The sequence below is a fragment of the Jatropha curcas genome, chromosome 11 (assembly GCF_041381405.1).
Source record: "Jatropha curcas cultivar XTBG-Jc1 chromosome 11, XTBG_Jcur_1.0, whole genome shotgun sequence".
NCBI lineage: Eukaryota > Viridiplantae > Streptophyta > Magnoliopsida > Malpighiales > Euphorbiaceae > Jatropha > Jatropha curcas.
The window spans coordinates 12,798,840-12,811,141 of NC_143161.1; the positions used below are offsets into that span (position 1 = coordinate 12,798,840).

A 12,302-nucleotide genomic window follows, 5' to 3' on the forward strand; every position below is an offset into this window, starting at 1 on the left:
AGCTGTAATTACATTTTCTCTGATTGGGGCATGATTTCTTCTTTTCTTTTTTTTTTTTTAAGTGGTTTAGTGTGTGGGTCTATTTTAAGCTTGTGGTTCATGGTGTCAGGGTCAATTCCTTTGATTTCTGCCACCGTCCATGTGAAGTTCTTCTTATTCTTCTTGAGTACTTCTATGGAGGCGAGTGCTGCACTTGGAAGATCGGCTCCCACCTTCAGTTTTGTATTCTCTTCAATGGGGATGTCTAATAGTTCACCTTCTAGTTCGAGGTTCAGTTCAGTATGGTCCCTTGGTATGTCGAAAGGCTCAGCCATTTATAGTTCACCTTGAACTAGATCAGCCTCCTCCTTGCCGAGGTTGGGCACCGACTGGAGAGGAAGGCGAACTGCACACTCTTAAGGGCCATTATGTATGCTTCTAAAGCTATTTTCTGGTTTCCCCTGACTATTACAATATCATCAGAGTTAGAGTAAAATTTCATTATGAGATAGTTGATTGACGTACAAGCACCGATGATGTATAGTAGTGGGCGACCAAGGATGGCGTTGTAGGGGAATGGAATGTCCACCATTACAAATTTGACTTTTTTGGCTCTGGTATGCTCGCCGTCTTTGAGCTCTATGGTGATTTCCATGCTTCCTTCCACTGACACTTGTCTTCCTACTAAACCAGCAAGTGGTGTTCGCATAGGTTTTAGCTTGGCGGTGTCTAGTTTCAAGGCTTTGAACACTTCCAACATAATTAGATTCACTGAGCTACCATCGTCTACTAGGATTCTTCTAACTTTGTAATTTTCTATCACTCCTATTACCAGAGCGTCGGCCTGTGGAAAGTGGACGTGCTCTACATCCTCTTCCGACATAATGATCGGTTTGCGTAGGTGACTTGCTGGGACGTCTGTTCTGATGGAGTAGATTTCTCTTGCATGTCTCTTCCTTGCTGTCGTGTTATCGCCCCCTGTGGCACCACCAAAGATCATGTTAATCATACCAATAGGTTCGGATCTTACCAGTTGCTTACTTGTAACACCCTAATTTTTCTGTGTCTGAAATAGTAGTTTTACCGGTGTGTGAATAGTACCACCGGTCTGGGAGTCGGTATTATTTTGGTTCGGAAAAAATTACTATATATGTTTATATTTTCTTTAATATTTTTGGAGCATGTATGCATGGTTTTTATGAGTAGAAAGTAAGTAAGGAATATTTTTGGAGAATTTAGATAATTAGTGAATAGTGAATTATTGTGTTATATTAAGTAATGAAATTTGAGGAATTATTTTTAAGGATTAAATTTGAGAATTTTGTGGAGATAAATAATATTTTGAAAGAATTTAATTGGAGAATATTTTTAACCATTAGATGAGATTGCTATTGACTTAATCTTAGCCATCCAATTTTGGGAAAAGACTAAACTACCCTTTAGTTGCTTTATAAGTCAACTTCTCAATTATTTGAGCAACACTTTTTCTTCTTCTTCTTCTCCATGTCAATGCCAACTTCTTCTTTCTTTCTTTTTTATTTTTCTTCACTTCTTACTTGTTAAATCCACCAAAATTAACCCACCCAACTTGATTTAAGTAATTAATCCTTGAGATTAAAGTTTGAGAAGTGATTTTTGGTGAATAATTTCAAGTAATTTGGAGATTTATTACTTAAGCCAAGGGTGGAGAACCTTCTACTAAAGAGAAGGGCAAGCTAAGGCTTCAAGAGTTTTACTTAAGCTTATTAGAGCTTGTGTTTAAGGTTAGTGTTCATTAACACACTTACCTTACTTCAATTTTTGATTTTGTGAATTTATGCTATTGTGTGTATATTTGGGGATTTTGTATGAAATGATAGAATTGTTGAACTCTGGTTGTATAAACATGCTCTTGGGTGATCTTTGATGAGTATTTACTATGTGGTAGAAATCTCTTCCTTTTATCTTTTGTCTTTCATGTTCTTTTTCATGGTTTAAGTAAGCTGAAATTTGGAACAAATGTGTTATTGGGGGTGATTGAGGACTATTTTTCGATCCTTTTTATTCTCCATCTATGTCTGAGTCCTTCATAAAAGTTGTAGGTCTACTTCTTAGCTTTCCAACCCATCCTCTTGTGTCCAATTTGGGCACATATAGCTCAACTTATGGCTTAAACACTCAAACTGACTCTATACGCCAGACCACATGCATCTCTGAATTGATTGCCCATTTTGACCACTATAAGGGCAAGATTGTGTTCTGAGTTCTTCATGAAAGTTGTTGCCTTGTGTCTTAACACTTCCCTGGTTTTAGGTTGGTTTAATTTCATGTTGGCTTAAGGGTCAATTTTATCTTGAGATTTTGATGATTATACAAAACAAATAAATTCAATATTCTTGTATATGCTGATATTATTTTATGCAGAAGTTATTGTTGAAAATTATTGAAGAAATGAAGGTCCTACATCCCAAGATTTTTATTTGAAGACCATGAAGATTAATGAAGATATTTTCTATTGGTTAGTATTATAATAAGTCTTAGAAAATTATTGTAGGATAGAGAGTAAATAATTTTATAAGCACAAATCTATTTTATCTCTCTCAAAATTGTTTTTAAATATTTTTGAATAAATTTATTAAGAGGATATAGCCAAAATCTTTACTCTTCACGTTTTCCCATCCAAAATATCTTTGGAGTAAATATTCTTGGTAGCTATTAAATGAAATTCTGTAAAAAGTATTTTCTGATCTAAAAAGCAGTTTCTGATTTAATACAGCTGTCTGTTTCTGATACAGCTGGTTGTTTCTGATATAAATGTTACACTGTTTTCTAAACTGAACCTTTTCATCTCCAAACCTTGCATGTGTAAATATTAAATGTGGTCTGACAGCCATTTTAATTACAGCCCATGCATTGCCTCTTTAGTTTAAAAATGTCTGAAACTTCATTGCTCATTAAAGCAATAATCTCAACGTTAACTTCAAAAGAGAATTTCTTTTCATATAAAAACCATTTCCTCTTTCAAAAAGTTGGGATTTTGCAAAAGAGTATGAGTCCATTGTTCAAAGTTTAAATCTCTCTAAGCTCTTTTTTCAATCCCCCTATTTCTTTTCGTCTTTTTGCTTCAAGAAAAATTTTTAAGAGAAAAGAAAATTATTAACAACATTTTCTGAAGAACAGTTTTGATCTTTAAATATGTTTTCTAAATTCATTTTCTGTTCTTCCTCTGCTTATATTTGCATTTCTCTCTATCTATATAGATTCTGTAATCTGTTGTAGACATGCTCTTTATTTGAAAAACTTTTGTGTAATAACTTAGGTGAAAAGCTATGGTGTAATAGGTTATCAAGCGACCTTCTCCTTGTGTGAGATTCTAATGTCTTGATTTGAGTTTCTGTTCTCTGTAAAAACAGAAAGGGTTGAGGTTGACTAGAACCTTTGGAAAATCTAGTGGGATAAAGGTTAGATCTAGGTGTTGATCTATTTCCTTGTATTGTTGGTTTGTCTCTTACCCTTGAAAAGAGATAACATAGTGGAGGATCTCAAGATGCGTCTTGGGGAGTGGATGTAGGCGAGTTAGTGCCGAACCACTATAAATCTCTGTGTTTATCTTCTTTTACTTTCTGAAGTTCTGCTTGATTATATTCTATTTACACAACTGTTAATCTGTTTAGAAATGCAAAGTTGTTAATGAGTTTTTGATTCTAATCGTGAATAAGCTTTATCTCTGTGGATCACTAGAACTCTGGATTTCTGTATTGTGATTATACCAAGTTCTAATCTGTCCTTCTATATTTAGTGTATTTCACAATATGAATTATAATCAGTTTTCTAATCTTGCTTAAAGCTTTGTGAACCAGTTCTAAAATGCAATAACTGTTGTTCACAGAGGCTTTCTAAAATAGCAATAAACTTTGTGAAGCTGTTCTAATCGCAATAGCTGTTCTTCACAGAGTCTTTCTAAAATAGCAATAAACTTTGTGAAGCTGTTCTAATCGCAATAGCTATTCTAATCGCAATAGTTGTTCTTCATAGAGTCTTTCTAAAATTGCTTAAGCTTTATGAAGCTGTTCTAATCGCAATAGCTGTTCTTCACAGAGTCTTTCTAAACTTGCTTAAGCTTTGTTAAGTAGTTCTAAATGCAATAACTATCCTTCACAGAGTTATTCTAAAATTGCTTAAGCTTTGTGAAGCAGTTCTAAATGCAATAATTGTTCTTTACAGAGTCTTTCTAATCTTGCAATAAGCTTTGTGAGGAAGTTCTAAACTTGATAACTAACTCTCTCAAATGCTTTCTAATTTTGCTGCAACAGAATTCTGATTTTTGATTTTGAAAGTTAAATTTTTAGAAAACCCAATTCATCCCCCATCTTGGGTTGTGCCATACATAAACGGGACCCACATTTGAGTTTTTAGATAAGTAGGAATTTAATAAACATTGGACTTGGTTTTGCTGAATCAGGTCTGGACTGTTGGTCTGTGTTCCTAGCTTTTATTTACTATCTTACAGATTGATCTGGGCTGTAGTCCCTTCATAATATTTATAGCATTTAGTCTTAGCTTTCTAATGAATTTAACTTCACTCAATTTAGAGACCTATAACTTAAGTTATGTTTTAAAAACACAGTAAAGGTCAAGGTTATTTTAATGCTGGAAATTTTCTATATCTTGAACCATAGGTTTATTTGGATAAAAGTATGTATGAATCATGTGTGATGAAGTTCTCTTGATTATTTGTATGTTTTAGGAGTTATTTGACGAAAATAAGACATATCTTTGAAAAGTATTGTTATGGATATGTTTAAATGGATACTAAGGGTATATTGTATATATGTTATGTTTACTAATTTTTCCCATGAATAAATTGTTGGAAATTTTGGGGAAAAGTATGGAATTGGTTTAGATAATGCATGATGAGGGTTTAAATGAATATTTGGATGCATAAGAGTTATGTTAACATGCTTGATTGAAGGAGGAAATTCCTCCCCTTAATTTTCATTAGGAGGTCGAACCACCCTAGGGTGGTAAGGCTTACTTAATTTCTTTTTATGATATGCTATATATATAACATAAATATGATTATTTTAATAACTTTCATATGTTTACAGTTTATGAAAAATGGGTATTTAAAGTGTATATGCTTTGAATTTTAAATAAGAAAAGTATGATTTTATATGATAAGAAATTACTTATGATAAATTTCATTATGACTTTAAAAAAGTTTTAAAAGAAAATGAATTTATGAGAAATTTCCGATGTTAAGTAATTATGTTTACGTATGAAGTTTTCATGAGTTACTTAAGTTCTAAAGTAAGCTTACATTATGATTTCAAGAAGACTAAAGAATAAGACAAGTTTTATGAGAAGTATTATCAATTAAGAATGAAAATAAGGATTTTGGGCTCTAATATACTTGGTGTGAATTTGATGCGTGATTTGATTTTATTATGTAAGATGAGCATGCTTGGCATTTGATGCCGTTATGATAAGAAGCTATGATCATATGCTAGGCATTTGAGTGTCTTATGTTAGGGCGGACGTGCTCTATATGTTATGAATCAGATGGCGACCTAAGGCCATTATAAATAAGTTGGCGACCTAAGGCCAATATGAATAAGCTATGAAAACCTATCTGATTCTCTTTCTCCTAAGTGTATGCGAGCCCCTTGGAAAATATTTTTAAGGCAATTAAACGAATGAGATTATGTTATTTTAGTAACACCTTAGTTTGGAACTTAATGATTATGTTATCAAATGAATTTTCAAAACATGATATTTCGGTGCATGGTTTTAAAATAAATAGTATGTGTATTGGTATAAAAAATGTTCAAGTAATGAATTTATGATTTGGAAGAATTAAATGATTTATGTTATTAATTACAAGTTTATTTGATATTTCTTTGCTATAAATGAAAATATATGTTGAAATTTAATGAGTTTATGATTGTAAATGATTTTATGAAAATTTGTGTTTTAAGTAAGTTGCCATCGCAACTTAGGTAAGTATATGAATTATGAGCACCACAGAGTTTTATACTCAGCGCGTTGATTTTATCACGCGTAGGTTAAAATCATGGTTGCTGCTTGAAGACTAGAAGAGTAGCATCAGGGCAGAAGAGACTATTGAAGTATTAGTAGATTGAGATTAATGTAATTAAGAATTATGGCATGTATAATTAATACATTTTCGAAGATTATGTTACTTGAATTATAACTTAAGTATGTAATTATCAATTATGTTGGTGTATATATATTTGGAGATAAGCACAAGATTTATTAAATGATTTAATATAAAATATTTTAAGATAGTTGGTATGATTAGTTTATTAAGACTTGATATATATAATGAATGCAGTTACTTGATGAATATTAAATGCTATTGAGGATTTATACAATTATAAAGATGTAGAAGTGTTATTGTGTTATGATGATTATTTGGAGATGTTGGGAGTTTGGAGTTTAATTGGGAGTGTTTTGTATTCACATGTTTGGCGAGCTCAGTTTTTTAAAGGGAAATTCTTACGGTATTTCTGTAGGATTTTTCCCAATCTATATATATAAAAAAAGATTAAAACAAAATGAAATGATTATATAAAAAAAATTTATTACTCGCTAAACTTGTGAATACTCAATTACTTCTAATTCATAATCTAATTTTATGATTTATAAGTTAAGTTAGGACGGTGTCTCCGGCAACGAATGTGCAATCCACTGTCGGGTTTATCGGGACTGGGCGGTGGGTGTTACATTACTCGTCTTCTTGGAAGGTTCTGCTTCTCTTTCCTCTGGATCGTCTTCTCTCTTGACGAATTTCTTTTGTATTAAATGTTCTATTTCTTTTTTCAGCTACCAACACTGCTTGGTATCATGCCCCACATCATTGTGAAAGGCACAATATTTGCTCTTGTCTTTATGCCCTGCTGAATCAGGCAAGTCAGAGGGGATTGAAGGTTCTTTAACTCTAACCAAGCGATTGTCTGCTCTTAACCAATTGATCTCTTGTGGAGCTTTTTCCCTTCCCAGCTCTATCTTGACTGCATAAGACGAATTTTAGCAAACACGACATGATGCATGTATGCATGGATGCATGAGTATGGCATACAAAAATGCAATCACACAATCATGACATCATGAGATGCGGCTAATGTTATATTCCATCGTGGCTTCATCACGGCTACTTGAATCGAAGAAGGGCTCTTGAGAACTGATAGAATAAAATCATGCCCTATTTTGTAGCCAAAATATTTATAGACTGATTTCATTACTTTCCAAAAGTCGATTTTTTACATTAATAGTTCTCTTGAGGCCCGAACTAGGTATTTACAATTCTTAACCTCAAAGCCTGAGAGGTTTGATATGGCTTAGCATCCTCTAAAGTGAAGTGCCTAATTTCCACAAGGCAGTTGGTGATATTGTGCATGAGCGTGAATCGCGCTTCCACACCTTGGAAGAGAGTCATGGCTTCAAGTTGCACTTAGTTTATTTCAAGCAAAAGTTGATGAGACTCTTCTAATTGGTCTTCTTTAGTTTGTGTTAGAACTAGAGGAGCTTCCCTCTTAGGCATTTGGTCTTCGGCCTTGTATTCACTATTGGAAAGAGTTCGTTTGGCTCATTTTGCTTTTCAACACTTCTCTTAAGTCCTTTGCCCTTTCGCACTTTGAACGTCGGGATCGAGCCATGATAAAATACACCTATATGGCTATAATAAACAAGTTAAGTGATGCATGAATAAAGTACAACACAATTATAGTAAATATATACAAACAAAGGGGAATGAGAGTTGAGAAATGCATGATCTACACCCTAAGACATAGTGGTTGGGCCCATAAACCATCATGAGGTTTTGGACCGACGCATGTCACATTTATTGTATGCATGAAACAATCATAAATTATTAAGGTGAACCTAGGGGAAGGAACTAAGGTCAATTACATGAGTTTTAATCGGGTTTATTAGGTCTTGGATTCCATAAGCGGTAATTGGTTGTTTCCTCCCATTTGCTTTGGGTCTAAGCAAATGGTCATAATGGATGGCGCCAATTCTTTTGATATACCAAATGGTACTTGACTTATGGGTGGTGTATATTAGTGGCAAATCCAAACAGTTGAATAGAGTGTAAGAACCACAACCCCTAATATCACATTTAGGGCTTAGGGTAGAAAAGAGATTAAGAAGAGCCAAATGCATGAATGACATTTATAAGTACAAAAAGTAAACTCATTATAAAGTTAATAGCATTATTAAAGTTTGTGAATAAGTGGACAACTTTTTTGGAGTCAACTCTACTCGAACCTAAAACCAGAGATTTTGGGTTCAATCCCCAATAGAGTCGCCAGGCTTAGGACGGGTAGATTTTTCCACAAGTGTGGAAAGAATCGAATCAAACGGGCTTGGTTGATTTTTTTACTAAATCAATTTTCTTTTTTCAACCCATTCGTTAATCCTCGGGAAAGATTCTCTTACTTTGGTAAGAGTTTTATTTTTGGAATTGCCACCCTTATTAAGGAAAATCCTCGAATTAGTCGATTTTTTGGAATCGACTAACTCGGTTTTAAACTAGAGTTACAGTCCAGGAGTTAGTACTATATGTGAAGGTGTTAGGCACCCATATCACCTAGTTAAATCAGCCTTGTCGTCATCCATTAATTCACAATTCACTTAATAATACCATTAACTAAAAATGAGATGTAAGTACTTTTGATGTAATTTTTGAAAAACATGTCAATCATACACTTTAATGAAACACAAGGCATAAAAGTAAACATTCAAAGAAGGAGGTGAGGAGAAAAGAATACAAACCACACCTAAAGTACATTCTAGCCAAATGCCCTCCAAATTTCCCAAACGTCCTATTTATTACAAACAAGCATTAATTGAGACCCATAAAGGTCTTTTTCATTCTGCCATAACACAACAATAAAGTAAAACAAATTAACAACAACCATACCATACAAAAACACTACAAACATTATTCACAGAATCAAAATCACACATCAACAATCACTAAACATTTATTCATTCGCATAATGAATATATGATGCATATTCATATTATAAAATTGATGAATAAAGGTTAGTGCAACAATAATCATAATACATTTAGTTAAAAGGCATAAATTAAAGGATAGAATAATAAAGTGCTTGAAAGTAAAGAACTGCAATTACATGGCAATAATTTAAAGATTGAACAAGGTTTAAGTTTATGGCCTTGATATTCATCATGAATGATGAACGAATACACCAATCACTACTCTTAATCTTATTTATTAGTGTTTATGTGATCCATTCATGGACAAAACGCAGTCTAGACCACCTAAGGTTAGAGCTTTGTCTTTGGGTCTCCGAATCGGGCCATTTTATTTACTATTGATATTCTAAACCTCTGAATTGAAGAGCCTAGCGCCACAGGAAGAAGTGGCGTGTGCCATATGTGTGTGGCATGCGCCACACGTAGTGGCGCCTGGCCCTTCTCAAATCAGGAAGGTTTCAGAACTTTAAACATAGGGTTTTGGGTTGAACTGGCGTGAGCCACAAGCTTGTGGCGCATGCCACGCCTAGTGGCTTGCGCCACTACCATAGGTCGTGCGCCATGGAGGCACAAAGAACCCTCCTTGGTTGATCACGGGTTCCCTCACAACTAGACTTAAAATAGGCGCTTAAAACACTAAAGAGAAAAGGAAAAAGATGAAGAAATGAGTTAAAGGCTTTCAGGTATTACCTTTTGGTGATTTTCTCAATGTTTCATTCAAGAATGGATAAAGGGACCCAAATGCTAGGTTCTTGATCCAATAATCCGAGATTGAGGTTTAATGGATGTGTTTTTGGGATTTCTAATAGATCCTTGAGGCTTTTAGTGATTTAAAATCAATGAATCTTAACTTAGAGCAAAGAGAAATACTTGTTTCCTTTAATTATTAGGTTGAGTTTTCAAAAATCAAGAGTTTCCCTGAGTGTCTAAAAAATCCCTCCTTTTTGGCACACCCCCAATGCCTATTTATAGGCAAATGGGGGTGGGTGGCCCCATTTTAGGGCTGACATGGCAAAACGCCACTGGTGGGCCCTACATAAGACCGAGCCCATTTTTACTGAATTGGACCGGGTGGCACGCATAATGAGATGGTACATCGGGTGGCAAGCATAACAAGACGGTACACCAATGCGCTTATCGAGCCCTATTTTATTGCGAAACTCCCAATAACCTGAAAAATTAAAAATGGTTAAACACATGTATAATCTTAGCCACAGACCATTGGTCTGAGAATCGGGGTGATCGGAAATCCTGATCCAAAGTTATGTAAAAAATGATCTATCATCACTAAACTTTTATGGGGCAAAATTTGAGCGTCTACACTCAGGCATATAATGATTTCGTAGCTGTCTTGCAAAGGATAATGGCTAGACTAGTTAACTAGTTTCCCCCTGAGGGCCGACGCCACATTAATATAGTGTTAGAAGGAGAGAATACAATCAACAGGACAGTAGGAGAGAACATGGAAGAAGAAGATTCCTCTTGGCACATAGAAACACAAGGCAGGATCTAGTTCCATGGACAGTCAATCCCTTTGCTCGGGAATGTAGGGCACAACGATGAGGACATTCTGAGTAAAAACTTTTCAAATTTTGAGAGAATTCCAAGAAGTAGGGGACAATATTGATTTCGGCCTAAGAAATGACTACCTTTTCCCCATAAGTTTAGGATGACAAGCTTCGAGACATATGATAGAACTACCAATCCAATGAGCCACTTGGCAAACTTTCACACAGTTGCAGACTTTGTAGTAGCACATCTAGTTAAAGACAATGAGCAATAGGAAGTTGATTTTCCCGATGAGCATTTGAACTTGATAGGAAAGAAAGGATGGAAGCTCTACTTTGATGGTTCAACTCATAGTAAAGGAGTCGGAGTATGCGTCTTATTAGAATCTCCACAAGGAGAAGTTATCCCGATGCTGAAGAGATTATAGTTTGCAGTTACGAATAACATGGTAGAATATGGAGCCTCCTTATTTGGGTTAAACTCTGATTGCAATTAAAGTTGAAGAAGTTGAGGTTATTAATGATTCAAAACTAGTAATTGAGCACACTAACAGAAACTGGGAAGTTAAGGAAGACAGGTTAAAACCCTATATTGACTACCTGCACATTGTTATTCAGAACTTCAAAAGAGTGACCTTCACACACACAAGCAGAGTGAACAACCGAGTACCAAATGCCTTGGCTAATTTAGCATTAGCTTGGGAAGAGATTTCAGTTATGCCTAAGAAGTCGTTTATGATGTCTTTAGGTACCATCCTGTGTTATGAAGGAGAAAGGATTATGTGTAACATCCCTTCCCGGTCCACCTGTTAACCTAAATGAACCGAGCCGAGACGCTACAATTTGGTTGAACCTATGTCCTTTCATGCTGATATCATTCTGTATGCTGAATATAATGTCAAGCTATTGCTTTTTACATTTTATATATATATATATATATATATATATATATATAGTTACAAGACATTATACTAGTTTCCAAAATGAAATGGGCCTAACTATATGCCATGTACATGCCATGATAAGTATAGACAGAACCAAAATATCAAAATGAGTAGCTACCCTGAAGACTGGATCTTCAAAAGATGAACTGCAGCAGTTGTACGGTGATTCTCTATGGTCCAGACCCAAAACCCACGAGTTAAATAGGTAACTCGCTGAGCAAATAAAGCTCAGTGGATATCTCAACTTATAAATAAACATATAAGCACACATATCATTATATTTTCATGATTTCAATGTATAAATAAACATGTAAGCACACATATCGTTATACTTTCATTAGCTTACTTGTTGTTCATTATGTTGTATGACTTATGAAATTTTTAGTCAACATCATATAAGTGATAAATAATATAATCTCATAATTGTATGGCTCCATAAGGTTACAGTGAAACCTTAGAGATAAGAAGAACTGTATGAAACTGGATGAATACTATATGAAACTAGGTGAATACTATATGGCTGGGCTGCTATGGCCCGTATATAAATCATATCCACTCAACGACCTATAGCTGGAGTACCAAACTGTATGGGGCGCAGATCTACTATCCTATGTCGCGACATAGTCTTATCTACGTGGTTTCTACCTAACCTCAATGGAGCATATTATCGGTATTTCAATAATACATAACAAAGCATATTAAATTCTTCATATAATTCATAAACCATACTGTTTACCTGTATTCTGTCTCATTCTATATGTTTCTAACCTGTTTCATGCTTTAAGAGGATTTCATAGATAAATAGAAGTACTGCACACAATTGATATTTGCATGGAAATCTAATTGGTACACCCGCAATGCAACT

At 34.5% G+C, this 12,302-nt stretch overlaps 1 protein-coding gene across 1 annotated transcript; it reads right to left on the reverse strand.

The window, feature by feature from the left end:
• Window positions 1-331: 331 nt before the first annotated feature.
• On the reverse strand, window positions 332-979 carry LOC149492599 (uncharacterized). Its single transcript, XM_089715884.1, has one exon. It carries the CDS (start codon window positions 977-979, stop codon window positions 332-334), a length of 648 nt encoding a protein of 215 aa, XP_089572010.1.
• Window positions 980-12,302: the final 11,323 nt, after the last annotated feature.